The sequence below is a fragment of the Colius striatus genome, chromosome Z, assembly GCF_028858725.1.
Source record: "Colius striatus isolate bColStr4 chromosome Z, bColStr4.1.hap1, whole genome shotgun sequence".
NCBI lineage: Eukaryota > Metazoa > Chordata > Aves > Coliiformes > Coliidae > Colius > Colius striatus.
The window spans coordinates 41,142,086-41,162,825 of NC_084790.1; the positions used below are offsets into that span (position 1 = coordinate 41,142,086).

At 44.1% G+C, this 20,740-nt stretch overlaps 1 protein-coding gene across 1 annotated transcript; it reads left to right on the plus strand.

Annotated features, from left to right (window-relative positions):
- The first annotated feature begins 2,679 nt into the window (after positions 1-2,679).
- ISL1 (ISL LIM homeobox 1) lies at positions 2,680-13,197 on the plus strand. Its single transcript, XM_062018945.1, has 6 exons — positions 2,680-2,707; positions 3,586-3,775; positions 6,785-7,044; positions 8,963-9,249; positions 10,728-10,895; positions 13,081-13,197. The coding sequence occupies exons 1-6, from the start codon at positions 2,680-2,682 to the stop codon at positions 13,195-13,197; spliced, it is 1,050 nt and encodes a 349-aa protein (XP_061874929.1).
- Positions 13,198-20,740: the final 7,543 nt, after the last annotated feature.

A 20,740-nucleotide genomic window follows, 5' to 3' on the forward strand; every position in this document is an offset into this window, starting at 1 on the left:
CAGCATCATCGCTGATTCCTGATAACTGCTTTTTGTTTACTTGGCTAACAAGCGGAATTACAACAAATATACGGTATATCCTATCTGGTTTATGTGTGTATGTAAGTATATATATATATGTGTGCATGTACGTAAACATACACACGCATACATATGTCGCTGGGTTCTTGGGTGTGCAAGTGATGACTTACCCGAGTTGCATTTCCCACTGTTTATTTAAACGCCGAATGTGTAAAGTAACTCTGTGTGTGTGTGTGTGTGTGTGTGTGTGCGTGTTTCTGTGTGCGCAACCGTATCTCTACCTCCTGACACTATCTTGATATCATTTCAAGGCAGTTTAGTTATCTCTAAAAGTGGCAACGTAGAGTTCCACTTCTTGTCTGAAATAAAGCTGGAGAGTCTGTTTGCTCCCTCGACTTCAGAAAGGAAAACATTTTGCACACTAAGTCAGGACTCCGAGAAGGTTTGTTATTCAGTAGCTGTCTCCTCAGCAAAAGCGAATCTCAGAACTTTTTTTTTTTCCTGTTTCATTGGAACCAGAGTTCCCCGCGGGAAAATATTCCCTGCGTATATGGCTTCGCCTCTGTTTCACTCGAACACGATTGCCTTTTTGAAAAAAAATAGGACTTCGGGAAAAAAAAACAAACCAAAACAAAAAAAACCCCAAAAAACCCAAACCTTTATGAGTAGTGATTGGAGGGCACTTATACACTACGTTGATGAGGGCAGTGTAAGAGTCCATATGGAAGAGAACACCGAAATGTGACCTAAACAAACTCAAAGGTCTCGTTTAAAACCCTAAGGGCGGGAAGGGGGTAGCAAACGAGAAGGGTTTTGAGGTGGACACTCTCGGGAGTGAGTACAGTTTCACGCCCAGGCTAAAGGAAAGACACCCTGTAGCCCGAGCAGAGCTTACTCTTTTAAAAACATGCACAAAGAAATCCATGCCCACGGGACAGCTGCATTTTGCTGGATTTGAGAAGCTTTCAGATAACCACTCGCTGGAGACTGCAGCCCCGCGGGGGTCGGTGCCCGGTGAAGCGGACTGCGAGGCGCCTGGAGCCGGTGCGCAGCCAGAAGCGCGGGCACCGCACCGCGCCCGGCGGCTGATCTCGGGTTCAGGCTTCCGAAGTCGCCTACGCCTACTCCCGCTAATGATGGAGTCGGCCTTTTCTCCATTTTCTTTTTTTTTGTTCTTTTTTTTTGTTCTTATTTTGGGGTTTTGGTTGGTTTGTTTTGTAAGACTTTTCAGGGCTTCTCCACAGAAAAAAGAACAGAAGTTCTTCACTTTTCTCTGAGAACCTCTATTCTTGGCCCATCTACGAAACTGTCTAAACACAGGATTCGTTTCTATTTACAGATTGGGGTTAAAAAAAAAAAAAAAAAAAAAAAAAGAAAAGAGAAAGAAATTAAAAGGAATCTAAAAGGAACTGAAAAACATAAATAGAATGGAGGTTGTTGAGAGACAATTTAAGGTAAATATTTGTACCTTCTTCAATTTTGTTTAATATAAGTACACGAAGCTTTTATCCACGATTTTAAGAGAGAAGGGAGACTGAAGGGAAAACATAAACAGTCCCATCCCGAGGCTGGGGCCGTGCCCAACCAGCCTGCCCGCCCTCCCCACTTAGGGCAGCTTGCCTGTGCAAAGCAAGCAGCGGCTCCTGCCTAGGACAGATAAACTCGGAAAAGAAAAAAGTTGGATTAACTGCATCATCACCCCACCTTCCCGCAAAATCAAGAGAAATAGAAATACAGAAATAATCATATAGAAGTAGAGATACGAAAATGTTAAATAGGGCACGTCAAGCGCCACAAGGGGAAGGGGTGAAGGAGCCCGAGCGGGGCCGGGAAGGAAAATGAAAGGTGTGACGCGAGATAAGCGGTGGGGATGGAGGAGAGAGACAAGAAGAAAGTATAAAGGGAAATACAAATGAGGAGCGAGGAAAAGTTGCCTCCGAGCGCTCGAGCCGCGGCAGCCCGGCGCTGAAATATGATAATTGGAACAGCTGCGCTGCGCAGGCCGCAGCCAATGGGGCCCGCGCAGGCGTGACGTCCCCGAGCATGACGTCAGGCCAATGGCGAGCGGGCTGAGTTGGAGCAGAGAAGTTTGAGTAAGAGATAAGGGTGAGGCGAGTGCTCGAGCCGCCAGCGCCTAGTTCGGCATCGCCGCGCCTCTCCGCTCCTCACAGCACTGCACGCACCGCACCGCACCGCACCGCACCGCACCGCACCGCACCGCACCGCACCGCACCGCACCGCACCGCACCGCTCTCGCACTCGCTCCGCGCCTGCCTCGCCTCACACCGCACCGCGCAGAGCAGCGCCGCGAGGACGGACCCCGCGGACGGACTCCACCGCCGGATTCCGCCGCGCTCCTGGTGCCGTGTCTGCACCGCACAGCCCCGCGCCGCGCAGCGCGCCCCCGGCTCTCTGCGCCGCCCTGACAGTATCTCCCACGCCGGTGCTGTTTTGTTTTGCGTTTGTTTTTTTGTTTTTTGTTTTTTTTTTTCTTTCTCATTTCGAGTCTTTTTTTTTTTTTAATCGGTTCTGTTATTACCACTTCTACATTTTTATTTGTTTTATTTTTGTTTTTAGCGGCAGCTCTCAAAGCTACTTTGAGGTCTTAAAACGAAACCGTACACCATTTCACTGTGGACATTACACCCTCTTACAGATATGGGAGACATGGGAGACCCACCAAAAAGTAAGGCGGAATTTTTACCGTTGTTGGAATAAATGTGCTGTCTATTGTAATCATCTCAGGGAGGAGAACTGCTAAAGAGTTGAACTTCATTTGAATGGTATAGAAGGTACCTCTGTTGCCATGCCTGCATGCTTGCTGTGTTTTAACCTAGTAGACTTATATGTTAATAGCCTGGGGTGCTGCTCTTTTTGTTACAGTTTGGGGAGCAGCCAGGATTTTAGTGGGATCTCCAACTACGGAGCCTGTAATTGCTCGACTGTGGCGAGGCTGTCTGACTGTCCGGCATCTAGTCCATCTAAGTGAATTAGCATTAGACTTGCAAAAGAGAGCAAGTGACAATCGTAATGATGCTTGTTCTTGCTAGCAGCCTCGAGTCGCCTCTTCTGTGGCAAAGGGTTGAGTGGGAAGCACACCCAGACAAGTGTTCATCGTTTCCAGTCAAAGCCTCTTAAAAAAAAAAAAAAAAAACAAACATACGGCTGCCCTCCCCGTGAGGCAATGAATTCAAACAAGTAAACAATAAAAGAAAAATAAAACAACGAGAGAGTTTGGAGTTTTGATTCTGTGCAAGGCTTGCGAAATGAGGACCTTCAGCCCGAAGACCATTTACATCTGCATTTTAACATGTGTTCTGTCTCCTTACTAAATGAGGCAAGGTCTTGATGGCACACTTCAATTACCATCCGAAAATGTAATAGCATTTAAAAAAACCCAAAAAACAAAAAACAAAACTAAGCTAAATACAAAACCAGAAAAACAAAAACAACCCCAACAGCAACACTCCCAGAGTATGCCCTATAAGGGAACGACACTATAAGTGTGTTTATCTCTGTAGGAGAGTAAACGGTTAGTCAATCATGTATTTATTTTCCTTTCAGAAAAACGCCTGATTTCCCTATGTGTTGGTTGCGGCAATCAAATTCACGATCAGTATATTCTGAGGGTTTCTCCGGATTTGGAATGGCATGCGGCGTGTTTGAAGTGTGCAGAGTGTAATCAGTATTTGGACGAGACCTGTACGTGCTTTGTTAGGGATGGCAAAACCTACTGTAAAAGAGATTATATCAGGTACGCCATTTACATTGTTTAATTCCTCGGTGAGATTTTTTTTTTTTTAACTTTATAAATCTGAGAGAGGCAGGAAGAGGAAAAATGGTGAGGAAAGGGGCGAAAAGAGTATTGGTATGCTTTCAAGTTATTTCCCCACAGACAGACAAGTGATCAAAAGTTGGAGTCGTCAAGTTTTTTATTCCACAGATTCAAATGCAGATTTCTGTATAAACCATTCTGTATAAGGGTAATGGAGAATATTTTCAATAGTGTAGATGTTATGAGGAATGTGGAACCAATTGCTTTTTAATGTAACCTAAAAACCACATCTCTGTGTTTTTGCAAAGGCATAATAGCAATCATAAGAAAGACACTTCAAGCATGTATGCCATAAAAAGAAGTACCTATTTATATTAGACCTATGAAAAAAAGAGAAAAAACCTTAAAAAAAACCAACCTCAAAACAAATGCGAAATTTCCTTCAGAATGAAGGATCATTTTATGAGGTTAAAACCTAGACCAAAAAGTTTCTTTGCTAAAATAACTGACATTTAATCTTTTTAAATATTAACCCCTTTGGTGATATCCGACTGCCTTCTCTTTCTTATCTTATCTGTACCGATGAATTAGACACAGTAGATCAAATTGCCCATCATCTGTTAGCGAACAATTGAGTATATTTAGATAATGGAACCGTTTCCTTCCTCACATTAAAATCTGGTAACTGATAAAATGTGAGAATTGCCAATCCTGACACTATAGAGAAGCCAAAGCAGAAATTTCGAGCGTGTTTTATTATTTGTGCTCCTGGGTCATGCTGATCCATTTCAGTGTCGTGTACTGGGTTTGACAAACCAGAACTTTGCATGACACTGAGGTATGGACAGTATCTTTTTAGCATAAAGTTTTTTGAGCAACTACCCAGCCACCTAAGATTTGTAATCCTGAATTCAAGTAAAGCACTTGGGTCTTCTCTTCTCCAGTGCACAATTCACAAGATCGTTCCTTCCAGTCGTTGCGAGATTATTCGCAAAGTTTTACCATGCAGAAAAGAACGCCCGCTTGACACACGCACCACCACCCCACTCCCATTTTCCTTTCTGTCTTTACTAAACTTATATTGGAATCTTGCTTTTAAATATAGTCCCTTCACTAATTTCTAACGAAAGGAAAACGTTTGGACTGAGGTGTGCTCACATACTTCCTGCTAAAACTCAAAAGGCAAATTTAAACAAACAAAACCCCATCTCTTTTAAGTTAATGTGGATAATGTTTTATTTGCTACAATTTAAAAAGTAAGATACACATTGTGTGCAAGTAGGGGTTGAATTAGACTGTATGCCAATCTATAATTGTCAGATGTGGGCAACCTCCCCAGATTTTTACCTGTTAATGCATACACTTTACTATCACTCTATTCTTACCAGGTTAGTTGTTTGTTTGGGTTTTTTGCTTCTGAAAACCGGAATCCAGAAAATACGTAGCTCTGAATATAAAGTTAGCATACCTCTGTAAACATAGCAGCTAAAGATGTGAGTAAATAAACATTTGCACCCAAAAGCGTACATCATAGCCTACATCTCTAAGAAAATGTACTGGTGAGAGAATACGTGGGTGGGAATATTAGCTGTCTTTTAGGAACTGATTTTAGAGATCTGCGGGTCGCATGAGAGCAGATGTGCATGAATCTGTACATTTGCGGAAAGATGTCAGTTTTACTTAATGCCAAGGAAGCTGGCTAAGGAGTAGGGAGCCTGTGCAAGTCTAGACATTCGAGTTGGAGCATTCTCTCATGTTCATCTATTGATGAGTAGATGAGCAGCTCACCACCCGCTCCAGAAACGCATTACTTGCCGTGTGGGGCTGTCAACAAGAAGTTGCCCTTCCGCTCCTGACGGAGGGCAAAGGAGCGTCAGCAGGAGGCGAAACGGGACAAGGAGGCTGGGGTAGAGGCAGGCTGTATCGCCAAAACACCTAAAATGCCTTTTTAGTAGAGGGCAGGGGAGGGGAGTTACGCTGCTGTTAAAAGTGAGTGTGTACATATATAAGGAAGTGCGTATGTATGCCTATATTAGTCTGTAAAATGAATCTGATGAGAAGTGATAAGGGGAAGAGCCCCGGCCGCGGGCAGAACCACACCAGCAGCGTCCTAGAGGCTTAGGTCCCGACAGCCCAGACACGCGTTAAACGGCAAAAGCCCTGAGCGGGTTCCTCAATAGAATAGAATAGAATAGAATAGAATAGAATAGAATAGAATAGAATAGAATTTAATTTAATTTAATTTTAAAAAATAATAATAAAAAAATCCAAACTAAAACTACAACCACAAAAAAAAAAAACCAAAAAAACCAAAAAAACCCCAAACTAACCAACAACAACGGAAAAAAAAACCCACCAAAAAACCCCCAAACAAACAAAAAAACCCCAATCCAACAGAATTTGATGAGGCTGCCGCGTTGGTGAGTGAGGAGTGGATGGCAGATTTGCTACCCTCGCCTTTCTGCGGTGTACCTTGGAGGTCCGGTTCAGCCCCAGTCCAGGCTAAGCAGAGTCCCTTCGCCGTAAGAAAGGAGAGAGCAGGCACGGCCTCTCGCCTGCTGCAGCCCGGGAGCTGGAGTGGCAGAGAAAAGTCGGCATCTCCTCGCGAAGGAGAGGAGCCACTTTTTGTTTCTCCCACTGTTTCTCCTTCCACCTCCGCCACCCCTTCCCTTGCTCAGAGGTGTGTCTGGGTCCTCAGTGACTTTTACGGAGTGGGGATCCAGAGCATCGGCAGCAAACGAAACTGTTTTATTCCTTTCTTCTTCTGGTTTCTATCTTTTCAAGGCTTGCTTAACTAGTGGACTGAGACTGGCGTGTCTATGCGGGGCCAGAGGGCTTCCCACGATCAGGAGTGAAAATCTTTACTTCTTTTTCCCCTTTCCTTTCTCTCCCCTCCTCCCCCATCCCCCCTTCCCTGCCCTCCCCTTTCCCCCCCTCGTGCTTTTCCTTCTTCCCTCCCTTCTCCTTTCTGGACTGGGCCCTGCTCAGGTTATACGGCATCAAGTGCGCCAAGTGCAGCATCGGCTTCAGCAAGAATGACTTCGTGATGCGCGCCCGAGCCAAAGTGTACCACATCGAGTGTTTCCGCTGCGTGGCCTGCAGCCGCCAGCTCATCCCCGGCGATGAATTCGCGCTGCGGGAGGACGGCCTCTTCTGCCGGGCGGACCACGACGTGGTGGAAAGGGCCAGTCTGGGACCTGGGGACCCTCTCAGCCCCCTGCACCCGGCCCGGCCGCTGCAGATGGCAGGTACCGCCCGCACCCCGAGCCGCGGAAGCCCACGGGGTTAGCTGCCGCACGGCTCGGCATCTGGAGGCATGGTGTCCGAGGGGTGGTTTAGGGGGGGCGTCTCGCCGTTCCCAGCGTGTTCTGCTCCCCCGTGGAAAGCGTCCCCGAGAGCGCACGCCCGTAAAGAGGCGGCGGCTCGTCCCACGCCCGCGACTGCGGCGGGTCCGGCTGTGGCGGGAAGGGCCCGCGGAGGCGGAGACACCTGCGCGGGGGGCCACGGCCCCGCCAGCCTGTGGCCTTCCTGCCCCACCACGCACCGGGAGCAGGAGTCCCGCGTCCCGCCTCCTGCCCCGAGTCCGGCACAGCCGGGAGACTGATCGGAGGGGTACGAGCCGCCGCGGAGAGCGGGTGTCTGGCAAAGCACGGATCCCTCCGTCTCCGGAGGATGTGGAAAAAGCCGTTCCAGGCGTCGGTGGAAGTGGGGGCCGGAAAGAGACAGACTTCATAACTACAGGCGAGCACTTAGGCTGTAATTCAAAACTGTCAACAAGCTAATCTTCGGTAATTGTTTTTTAAAGTGACTCTGCCTTCTTGAAACGTTTCATGTGATTTGGTGAGAACTTCATCTTAAAATTCAATATTGTAACTGCAAAGTCGCTTCACTGTACAACTTACACTTTTAGTTCTCCATGGGTACATAAGATACTCGGAGAATCTTAGCTGTAGAAAGCGACAGGTCTCTGAGGCAAACTAGACTGTACAATACAAGACTGGTCGGCCTTATTGATATGCAACTTGAAAGGTTATTTACAAACACAACTATGATTAAAATGGGCTTCTTTGCCACTTCTGAGATGCTTTCAGGTGACATATTTGTATCTCATAGCTGATCACTGTAGAATTTAGAGAGTTTCTGCGTTCTCCCTATAACGTGTTTGTGCTTGTCTCCAAAAGGTGTATTATGTCGGCAGGTACAGTACTGCCAAGGTTTGAATCCTTTGTTTATCTTAATTTCATTTCCCGATTTATTGATATAATCAGAAAAGTTGCAACATGATTCTACACTTCTATTAGCTAACCAGAGTTTTGTCAAAAACCCACAAACCTTAGTGTTTTTATTTTTCCCTTGACCAGGTCAAATTACATCTAGGTAGCTACAGCTACACAATACACAGAATAGCAGAATCACAAGAATAGTTTCAGCTCTTGATGTGATGCTACCTGTAGGTTTCAAATTCTTGGTGGTTTCTATGAGTTGCTAGGCTTGTTCCTCTTTGAAAGGATGGATGAAACATTCATATTTTTAAAGTGCTCATTTTCTAAGAGACCTCTGTCTTTCAAGCACTGGAAGACAGGGCTGTCAGGGAATTTTCCTCCACAGTCATGGTGCAGTGGATGTGGCTTGTTTTGCTTTCTTTTGGAAGTATTAAACTGTTAGGAGTTATTGCACGTTACCATGTCTTTTGGTTAAAACGAGCTAGATTTAGTAAATAAGAAGCAATCCTGAATTATGATTAATTTAAGAAGTATTCTTTAGCTAATTTTCGGGCAAAAAATCTGTTTTGGTAATTAGTTAGGAAATAAACAGATAAAACTCTCCCCCTACTTTTCTAGCGCACGCACACGTTAGTGAATTTGCCCTCCCCTGTCAAGTCTCACACAGGTTCAGGCTTCTGTCATTAAGGGTTCCAGGGGGGTGGTTTGTTTTTGCAAATTAATTACCTGTGGAGTCAGAAATGTCAGTCCTGTCACTCTACCAGCGCATAAAAGCAGGAGCTCTGATAGATTTGATTACTTGAATGGCTTTTGAAATAGGGTTCATCATCCACTCCCCCCCACCCCCGCCCCCCCCCGTCCCACCAGCTTAGATTCATAGCCTCGACATACTCCCTCCTTCCTACTCATGGGGATCCTGTTCCTCCCTCCCCTTCCCTTACAGCAGAACCTATCTCTGCCAGACAGCCAGCTCTGCGACCCCACGTCCACAAGCAGCCCGAGAAGACCACTCGAGTCCGGACTGTCCTTAATGAAAAACAGCTTCATACCTTGAGAACCTGCTATGCTGCCAACCCTAGACCCGACGCCCTCATGAAAGAGCAACTGGTAGAAATGACTGGCCTCAGCCCGAGGGTCATCAGGGTTTGGTTTCAAAACAAGCGGTGCAAGGACAAAAAAAGGAGCATTATGATGAAGCAACTTCAGCAGCAGCAACCCAATGACAAAACTGTAAGTGACTTCAGCCTCTGATCGTGTGCTGCCTTCCTTCCCAAGGAGAAATGCCTGGGCTATGTCCAGCTCGGGCGGCGTCTGGGCTCTATTTGGAGGCTTTTGATTTTGTGGAATCTCCCTTAAAACAAAGAAAACGATACCGCTTAACTATAACTCGCTCGTTTCCGCTGTCAGTACCATTAGACAAGATCTCAGCGAGAAGCCGATACAGGCTGCTCAAGCGAACACATACATTTTTGTGGGGCTAAGGACACGCAGTGGATTAGACTAACTTCTCTGCAGCACGAATTGTGATCTGCAGAACTTATGGGATGCAATAAGCCCAGCCTTATGTAATACTTTTACTGCAAAAGCAAAGGACTCCTTGAGGGTAAAATGACTATTTCACCCTCTGCGATAGTTTTACAGGACTAAACCCAGAAGTAAAACCCATGAGTAAAAGGGAAATTTGATGTATTTTCTGAGCACTTTATGTACTATCATGTGTACATGTGTGTTTGTCAGTGCACTTACTGTAGAAAAAGTCAAATGCAATGAAAAACTTTTGGAATTACCATCGTGTTTACAAGACTACTTAAAACATATACAGTTATCACAAAGAAACATTGAGTTTTTGTCTGCCAGATATGATGCACATGTCACGCAAACAAGCAGAAAACTCCGGGTGCAGCAGAGCAAACTATCTCTCTCCACGTTAAGCCCTCTTTTTCTCTACACTTCCCCCTCCCAAACCTGTCGTTGCTACTCCACTTGAAGAAGAGTCTGTTACTCTCCCTGTGTATATTGACTGACCTGAGAATGACTATTAATTCATAAGGCTGCCTAGTTAAGTGGAATTTAAAGAGTTTCACTTTACCCTGTTGGAATGTAATAAAACACGATGTTACTAACTCTCATGAACAATCTGTTTGTCGAGGCTTGCAGCTATCTTGTACCTAGTGCCTGCACCACAGGCATACTCGGAGGGCTGGGATTTATTAATTTATTAATTTATTTATTTACAAATAATGAGGTACTGAGGTACCCCAGGTTTGCCGTGCACTGGATATACGATCCAGTTCCAGTTAAGGTCACGCAGAACAAAACCAGCCTGGATAGGAAATAGAAAGGCATCACGGTTAACCATTTCTTATGCCGAGCCTTGCATCGGCAACCAAAATACGGAGTGCTCATGTTTAAGAAAGCTTGGGGAGAGGCGCGATGGGGGGGCGGGGGGGTGGGGACTGGAAGGGGGGGTGGCATGCCTCGAGAGAAAAAGGAGGATTAAAGGGAAAGAAAGTAAACTTCCACTGTGATAAATGCTGCTGGTAGAAATAGGCTGACCTAGAGTAGAATAGAGTAAGACATTCACAGCAGATTAACAAAGCAAATACAAGCAACGGTATAGATAAGATAGAAAGCAGTTTATTGACTCAGCGTTTATATACAATAAAGTTAACCAAGCTCATTAACATCTTTTGCTGGGTTGTTTACAGAATATTCAGGGGATGACAGGAACTCCGATGGTGGCTGCTAGTCCAGAGAGACATGACGGAGGTTTACAGGCGAATCCAGTGGAGGTGCAGAGTTACCAGCCACCCTGGAAAGTACTGAGTGACTTCGCCTTGCAGAGTGACATAGACCAACCTGCTTTTCAGCAACTAGTAAGTATCAGTTCCGGGCCTGAGCAGGCCTGTGTCTGCTGCAGAGCATTTGGGGGTACTCTAAATGTGCCAGATGGCCTCAAAGAGATGAATGATCCATACTAGCCAAGTTTACATGAAATTGCAAGGTGAGCATGGCGGTGGTCTGTAAATATGGTAAACGGAATTGATTTTAACAGGACTTGATGCAAAATCTACCTTAGTGCACAGCAAAGCTCCTGCTGAGTTGAGTGGGAAATGGAAAAGGCCAGACCCAGAGATAGGACTAACTCAAAGTTACACACTCCTGGAAAACAAAAGCACTTCTTTTAAGAAAATGAAAATATTTTTCATATATCATGTAATTGTATGTACATTTGTGAAAGCAGTTCTAAATTTCACCTCTCCTCCCTTTGGACCAATTTTGCCTTCATGTGATAGGTTAGATTTTAAATATCTGATTGTGATGCCAGCTTGTGCCCTTGTTTTGTCACATGAACGGCTTAATTAAATTTTTGAAGTCCTTGTTTTAAGCATATACCTCTAGATATAACTTGATATATCTATATGTACATACACACAGAAATATATACACATATATAGCTTAAATTAAATGCAGTACTTTGGAAAGGGAATTATTCTTTCATAGTTGTGTAGAAAATTCAAACAATATAACAAACTACCTTAGTGGAAGGAAAACCTACCTTTTAGAATAAATCCTGTTCTTAGTTCACTTTGTTATGCCTGTATCACTAAGCAGTTCATATGAGACCATGTCACCTACCATACTTAGGCCCAGAAAAGTGAATGAAGGACAAAAGTTCAGCCTCAACTCAATTTCTTGGCGTAGCTGTGTACAAGTAAGGTCTTTAAAATGATAAGGTATTCAATATTTGAGTTTTGAGTGATTCAATGCAAAACTTAATGATGAAAAAGTAACATATAGACCCTTTTTTGATTTATTGGACTTTTTTTTTTTTTACATGAAACTATGGAAGACAGAGGTTTGAAGCCATGTCTAAAATTGTTTTCAGACCTTTTCCATTTAGTATCTCACTCTCTTGCAGGATGGCTTTTCTTTTGCCCAGCAGCAGGCTGCAACATGCTTCCCACTCCTGACACATCATGATCACTTGGGAACCATAACACAGCAGAAGGGCTGTTTGTATCATTTTACTTTTAGAACAACCACCATTTTCCTCCTTTAAGCTATCTGTCAAGCGGACACAGAAAAAATAATATCCTTTCTCTTCCTTGCTTATTGTGTGTTAACAGAAAAGGAGACTTTTCACTGCACCTTTGATGTAGTGAATTTTTATATGGAGTAGTTAAAAAAAGAGCAGAAAGAAAAATGGACAGCCCAAGTACAAATACAAATAGATCGATCATTAGTAGCTAGATGAATATTGATATGTATTAGACATAATGTCTGATACTGAAAAGAGTTGAAATAAAGAACTATGGATGATACAGTTAGTTCATTGACCATTCAAGGTAGGCCTCTAGTCTGGAAAGGATCCACCAGCTAAATAAGTGCCAAAGAAACCCTTTTGGATTAGCAAAGCTCCACCCTTCAAATCACTCCTCTCCCCACACTGCTCCTAAACTAACGGGAGCTGCAGGGCACAATAGGATAGAGAAGTGTGACCATTTTTATCAAACTCACTCTCCTTAAAAACAGCATGGGTTTCAAATTGCAAATGAAAGGTAATGGCTTGTTTCAAATACCTTCTACTCCTGGATACTCCTTCCAGGCTTATTTTAGTGTGTACACAAAAACGGGAAGAAAGTAACCTTGCAGTTTCACATCAAAGAAACACATGCTTTCTTAAATAATTGACTAGAACATCCTGTTGGGATGGTCAATCTTGCAAGACAGGGAAAAAGGCCTCATTAATAAGCTTGTTTGTTTATTTGTTTGATTTTCATCTTTTTTTTTAAAAAAAAATGTTTTTCAACCTGTTTTTTTTGGTGATTTGGCCAAAGGTCTGAAGAAGTTTCCTGTGAAGTCAATGGGGAAGCTAAATGAGCAACAAACAGTGACACAGTGTCCCATGGAGACATATCAGGCTGTTGGGCTGCATGCCTTTGTATTTATTTTTGCATTCTTCTTTGCCTTTCCCTACTACTTTTCTTTGATTGTTACGGTTGTAACAACACCTCTTTTTCTTCTTTTTCTTTTTTTTTTCTTTTTTTTTTTTGGCAGGTTAATTTTTCAGAAGGAGGACCTGGTTCGAATTCTACTGGAAGTGAAGTAGCATCAATGTCCTCCCAGCTGCCAGATACACCCAACAGCATGGTAGCCAGTCCTATCGAGGCATGAGGAACATATATTCAGATTTCTGTTGTTATTGTTTCTGCCCTTACCCTCAGCCCTGTTGGAGAGAGTGGGAAAGTGATCACGTTTGGACTCCAAAATTTAGGGGGGGAAGTACTTAACAACCCTGTAATGAACCTATCAAAGAACAGCTCCATGAAATGAACGGAGTCACGTTTGAAAAGACAAGGTAATATGGTAGCAACACTGTGAAGACAATCATGGGATCTTACTAGAAAAAATATTAAAAAATAAAACAAAAACCAAACCCCGAGCAATTCAATGATCAAAGGAGGATCAAAAAGACGTTTTCAAAATGTAAAGGATTCGTACTTGTGAATCTCAAAAAAAAAAAAGTGAAAAAAAAAAATCTTTACATTTGACTGCACATCTTAGGGAGAAACCAAGGTAGAGGGACTTTCTATCTAGTCCTTCCCAACCTGAATGGTGCTGTTTCTATATTGGGGATCGCCTTGCCAAAAGGAGCTCCAGCAGGTTTTCCATCATCAGGAAAAAGACTATCTAGCCCTGCATTGATGAAAGATTCATTGCAGGAAGTTGGAGCTGCATTGGTTTGCAATGTTGTTTTTAGTTGACTCTTAACAAGGGGATGTTTAGTGGATCTCTTCTAGCATGTACTCTAGTGGGGATTTGGTTCTGTTTGATTGAGATTCACCTTCTATCAAGTTTGAAGTGATTAAAAATAGGTTTTTGAATTCCTCTTTAAAAACCAATTTATAAAAGCATTGCAACAAGGTATACCTCTATTTTGCCACAAAGCGTCTCGGGATTGTGTTTGAAATGTGTCCGTCCAAGAACCTTCCCCTCCCCCAGAGATGTGTATAGTCATTAGCGAAAACGACTGTTTTTCTCTCTTGCTCTTTCTCTTTTTTCCCCTCTCTTTCTCTTTCTTTCTCTCTTTCTATCTCTTTTTCTCTCTTTCACAAAGAAAAAAGTATTAAAAAAAAAAGGAAAAGGAAAAAGAAAAAAAATCTATCCACTCTTTTGTTTGCTCTTGCATCGCAAAATTATAAAATAATTTATTATTTATTATCAGATAACTTGCCACTTTTCATGTCATTTGACTATTTTTTTTGTTTGGTGAAGTAAAAAAAAAAAAAAGAAAAAAGGAAAAAAAAGAGAAAAGCTTGTACCGTGGTCTTTGAATTATATGTCTAATTCTATGTGGTTTTTGTCCTTTTTTTTTCTTAAATATTACGTGAAATAAAAGCGCCATATGTAGAAGTATTATATCTTCAGGTCTATTTCACTAAATAAGCGTTTGGAATAGAGATAATAATAATAATGATAATGATAATGATAATGATAATAATAATAATAATAATAATAATGAACAAAGTTCCCTCTTTTAAATATTTACAAGTTAGCAGCTAAAATACCTGAAATAAAATATTGCATGCAAAGCAGGTCGTTAGTGAATAAAAGAGGTGTGATATTTTATTTGCAAGTATTAACGACCAGCTTGTAAATTTCCGTTTCAACAACTATATCAGGGCTAGTCAGATGCCTTAGCTTTCAATCGGTAACGTTAGAAACTCTCGTGTTCCCAGCCCCACATCCCTTGCCCTTAAAACTGATATTACTCTAGGCATGATCTGACGTAACGTTAAGACATCTACAGAACTTGGAACTCAGGCTTTTTGCTGAGTTCTATTATTTTTTAAATATAATAAAAAGAAAGTGCTGTATACCAAAGCCTCGTTGTTGAGATTGTTGAAGTGACCTGTACTTTAAGTATAAGCTCCTGATAAAAGGGACGCTTTTTGCTTAACACGTCAAATATGACCATTATTTATCAGTGTCTGCTGTCATAACGATTGAAAAATGCTGCAGGAGAAATACTTTGAGGGGATATTGCTGTGAAATTGCACGAATAGTGTTCCTTATTTTCTGTCGACTTCCCTCTCTTCACTCCGTCTTTTCTTCCTTTTTTAATTTGTGGGGGAGAGAGTGGTGAAAGCTATAAACGTGGGCAATTTCTTGGGGAAAAGTAGAAAAAAAAAAGGAAAGGGTTGTTTTTGCTCCACTTCGAGTACTCCCTAGTGCTCCCGGCCAGCACAAGACAAAGGCTTGCTTTAAAAAACTCTTAACTGGAATACAAAAAATTTTTAGTCTGACAAAGATAAGTTGGTTTGCATGACAGTTACTCCAAACCCTAATGTTTTCTTAACATAACCTTTTTTTTCCTCCCTCTTCACCACCTCAGCCCACCCTGAGCAAGCTCAGCTACAGAGACAAACCATTTCGACAGTACAGAGAACATTAAAAAAAGGTTAAAAGTATAATACAAGGATTTCAATCATCCTGATTAGAAACTGGATTCATTTTGTATGCTCAAGTGTAATACATTTTTGAGTACTTGATAAATATTTAAATAAATCTACCTTAAACTGTGACCAGTAACCCTTGTGTTTTCATGCAGGATCAGAGGCTCGTTACGACGCTTCGGGGGGAGGGAGGGAGAAGGGGTGTCATTTCTGCCCAGTGATCTAACGTGTAAGTTGAGTTGCTCTTACAAACGGGACCGGGGGGAAAGCGGGAATTTGGAGACCGAGTCTCCGACCTGGAGTCGAGGGTGTGTGATTTCAATTGGCACCGCGAACCTGTAAGCTCAGGGCAGCACGACGGCCTTTGCTTTCGCCTTGTACCACCCGGAGATTAACTCGTAGGTGAGAAGTGCGGCCACTCCGCGGGGAGAGATGCAGGGCTAGGCTAGGGCGGGGGTGATGCCGGGGGGAGAGTAACCTGCGCGCCCAGGCGTTGCTGAAAGCCACCCCCCAGGGCAGGACCCTCAGGACGCGTGAAAGATCTCTTGTCTCCGAGGGACACGCAGAGGGGAAAGGAGAATTTTGGCTGTCGCTCCTGCCGCTGCTCGCGAGTCCCCTGCCTCCCGCACACGTCCGAGTCCTGCGCAGGTCTACGGGAGGGGCTGCTCTGCGCGACGTCCGGCGGTTCCGACGGCTAGGACGGCCGCCGAGATAAGCGTCTCGCGGGGATGCAAGAGTTTGCATTTGGCCTGCGGACGGAAAGTGCTGCTTCCCGAAGCACTCGAAGCAGTCTGTCTTCCGAGGGCTGCGGCCACAGCGAACGGCCCGGGATGCGCGACATCATCCCAACCGCCAGGCCCTTGCCTGAACCCCCCGGAGAAGCTGAACCCGCCCTGCCCTGAGCCTTCCGGGGGCTGTGGTCCCTTCAGTGGCGTCGGCCCCTGGGAGGGTCTCCATGTCCCCCGGCCACCGTCGCCCTGCTCCAGCCTGCCCCTCTGCAAAGACCTGAGACCCTGGGGTCACCCCAGAAACCTCCTCCTCGAAACTTCAGTCAAACAAAACTCGCCTGATTTTGAGATTATTTACTTTTGCAGGACGGATGTGTGTGTGTATGCATGTGTCTTTAAAGGCCTTTGGCTTCCTTTTCCATTTCATATGTTTGTGGCATATTTCTTCCCTCCCCCAAATCTTTGAGTATTATCCACATGAAGCAGAAACAAACTTTAGAGTGGTGCCTCCTCGTCCCTTGAAGAGAACAGCCTTCCTGAGTTTGAGTACCAGGATTTATGGAAGCAAGAGGAAAACATCCTTCTCATGAAATACATATCCTCACGCTTCTCTGTGCAGGTTCCTGCTCTGGTTTCTCTTTCAGATATGGGTGAAGGCAGCAATTACCAAACCCAGGTCCAACTGTTTTCTTCTTCCGGTAGCCTCTTAATAGTATCAAATAACGTCTTTAAGCCTACTGTAATTTCTATGGGAATTTTGTTTGCACATACAGAAACTAGTATTCAAATTTTTCTCATTTCAATATTTGTGCCAGGTTAATTAACTCTCAGTATCTCCAGTGTTCATCACAATGAGACGCAGAAGTCGGTGATATGAATTCCAGCGTTGAGATCAGTCGAACATCTCAACAGTAAGGGCCTGCTTTTATATACATATGTATGTGTATCTTTAAAAATCCACATTAGGGATAGACAGTGAGAAGGAATGAGCCCCCTAGCCCTGCCGCAGCCCCAGCGCAGCACCGGGGCCGGAGTTTAAGCTGGAGCGAGGTCAGGGTCTGCGGTGCCGGGTGAGCTTCACGGGCACCGACCTGCCCTTGCCCCCTCTGCGTGCCCGAAACGCCGATAGAGTTCTACGGTGCGAATGGTCGCTGCTGTGCGCTTAGCGTGCTTCAGCAGAGCTGTAAGTAGTTAATAAAGGGGCTGGAAAGAGATCCTGTTTACTGATTGTTCTTGATTGTTGTTTTCTTGATAACAGAGCAAGCCACTGAATGACTGTTTGAGCTCAGGCGCCACAAACATAAACTTAACAGCTCCCAGTGTGCTGGCCCGGCTGGAGGATCACTCCTCACCTCCCGGGACTTGTGAAGTGCAGGAGGAGAAGGCAGCTCCCAAGGAGGCAGGCCGGGGGGTGGTGGGGTGGGGTGCTGATGAGTCTCGCCTGTGTGACCCAGCTTTCCATATTGCACCATATCTGTCGTCATTAGCTAGGGGAAAGGGATATAAAATTAATCAGTGCCTTTCCACTAGCCCTCTGCCCGTGTTGGAGGTTGGAGCAGGCTGTCTGCCACTCTTTCCAGGATCCAGGGCGAGAGATATATCAAGCTGCTTTTTCGTTTGAATGTCGTTGGGGGTTTTTTTTTGCGTTTTGTTTTATTTTGTTTTGTTTTGTTTGTTTGTTTGTTTGGTTTGTTTTATTTTGTTTCGTTTTGTTTTCCAAGTGGCCAAGGGCCACCGAACAAGTGCTTTGGGCTTCTGCGAGGCCGAGGAGGGAGGGCAGTGGGTGTAGCGGAGGGGGTGCAGACTCACTGCCCCTGGCCCACACTCTCCGCCGGTACGGGTCGGCCAGTACCGGCAACGCCGAGGAACCAACCGAGGCAGGCGGCCCGGCCGCTTTGCGCCAGGGCTGCAGATGGATTGATCACCTATAGCTCCGGCTTTCTCTTGGGGTCTGTGGTGGGCAGAAGAAGGAAGGAGGAAGGTTGCAAAACAGGATTTTTGCTGGTGTCTCTTTTCTTTATGTTGTTTTCTTTTCTCCTGACAGACAAAACAGGGTAAGATGTGTTTGTGGGCGAGAGAGAGAGAGAGAGAGAAAGAGGGCGGAAAAAATTTCAGAAATAATTGACACGAATCAAAGCAGAGTTCGGCTCCTATCTCCAGGCAGACCTCGGGCAGTGAGGGGAAGAGGAAAATGCGGTGTTACTGTGGCTTTTTTTTAGGAGGGCTGTTCAGGTCGGTAGATCTCTAAGGCTAATCCAAACAACCCGTTTGACTTGTGAGGTCCGGAGTCTAGACAGAGCTGGTGGCTCGGCGGCTCCTTATCTGGTTTTGGAATCAGCCAAAAGAGACTTTTCTTAATGTCCACAGCAGCCCTGGGATCTGCTGGGGCCGGGGAGCCACCGCACCTCGCAGACAGGACAACAAATACACCCACCACCTGGAGGCTTTACAGCCTGCTTTGTTGTTCTCGGGCCGCCGCCGCTGTGGCCCTAGTTCCCCCCACCTCCCCGCCCGTCGGGCCAGGGTGACCAACGGGCTGCTCAGTCCAACGCAAACCTCACTGCTTGCCACCTCCACTGCTCCTCTCGACCCCCGGGCACCGAAGGGCCACCTCCGGGGCAGGATGTGGCAGCGGGGACTCGAGCTCGGAGGGGATCAGAAGTGTGGTGTGTGAATAAGTGGTGTGTCCCTCCTTCCACTTCCCACCAGTGTGTTTGTCGCTACTGGAATTTATCTGTTTTTCGCAGCCGAAATTCTGCAGAAAATGGGAAAAAAAATACCCAATTTCCCTCTTGTTCACCAACATTAAGGAATGATCCACACAAATAAATTAAGAGAAGTCGGGTTAGATACAAGATCTTTGGCAGTAGAAAACTGCCCTCTGTATTGGTCCCTTTCTGCCGAGTTTGTGGATAGCCCAAGCTATAAAGCTTGTTTGAAGAGGTTGGAATCAATAAAAACATTTAACTCTATAGCAAGCAGCGTTTTGAAAGTAGAAAGAAAGAGGCATCTTTTAGTTGGAAGTCACTCTTCCTATTTATTAATCTGTTTTCTTGTGCTTTCAAACTCTCTTGGCACCATGGGCCAGTGAATGGTGGGTGTCCAGGTTTGCGAAGAGTGTGTGAGTTCATTCACTGTCTCTGCTGTTTCTCCCCTGTATCTCAAAATAGTTTGCTGTGAATCTGTGTGCTTTCACTTCAAACTCTGTATTATTTCTCATCCCGGTAGAGTTCAGTGCCATGATAGCCCGTTCTGGAATAAAGCAAACTGATTGCTATAACTATGCTGCAGTGATGATATGCTGTTTGCAGCAGATATTGTAATTGCTAATGTGTAGCTAATGTGTAGTTACTAATGTGGAATTACGAAATTTGCCAGTGGGTAGGACTCTGTGCAGTTTAGAAGGTTTGTGGCTAAGTGCTGTTTTCTAGTTAGCAGTTGCAAATTTCGTCTTGCACAGAGCAAATTACACTGCAAGGTTTTTGTAATAATTTCCCATCAAACACATTTAGGCCATTTTAAACTCCCAGTAACTCAGGGAATTCAGGATTCAGAGAACAATGTTTCCTAGAAAAGGAATCTTAACCATGATACTGGTACTCCTCTATTTTTTTTTTCTCATGGGTAAAACTTTGTGTTTATTTTTAACTGTCACAAATACAAGGTGTTGTTTGACAAGTGTTAAACTTAGCAGGTATATAGAGATAATAGTGACGTGTCACTGTGCACAATAAAGTAAAATATGGTGGGAATTAACTTGAAAAGTTTATGAAGGTTTTAACTACAGCCCATAAATTATCCATTTTTACAAAGATATGATGATATGTAGAAGATTTTACAATATATATGATGCTTAAAAAAATACTGCAGAATTTGGAACCCAAATATTTTTTTCACCAACTTGTAAGACACAAACTGAGGTCCTAGTCCTCAAAGAGCTTACTATAAGTAATCTGAAGTAATTTATATATTTATTCACTCTAGGGAACCACAGATTACAGGAGCAAACTTTCTAGTTTACACAGAGCCTTCTGTGAAGGTACTGAAAGATTTGCTGCTAATCTCTAATGAAACAAGAATGCACAGGGCTGAGGGCTTAAGTCCAATTCCCACTGAAGATAGTGGCAAAAAATCCTCTACTCACGTGAGTATAAAACCTGTGCTGTGATTCTGTAGGAAAAAGAGTAAGTTGCCCCCACTCCATCCTATTTTTTTTCCCCATATTTGACCTTAAATGACAGCACGATTTTCTATTAAAAGAGAAAAACTCTCTTAGGCTATTTGTGCATCAGTAAAAGCATCTTGCCTGGTATGGCATCAGAAAGGAGAGAAAACAGCTCATCTGAATATATAGAATATTATAAAATAAACCAGCTATTCCCTGTCTCACTTATTGCTGCCTAAGGGAAATTTCATCCATTGTGAATTCTGGGGTAGGGGACTAGACAAAAATTATTTACATTGTATTTGACAGGAGCAGGACTTAAGAGAGTTAACCCCACATCAGCTCTGGAATTCTAATTTACATGTATT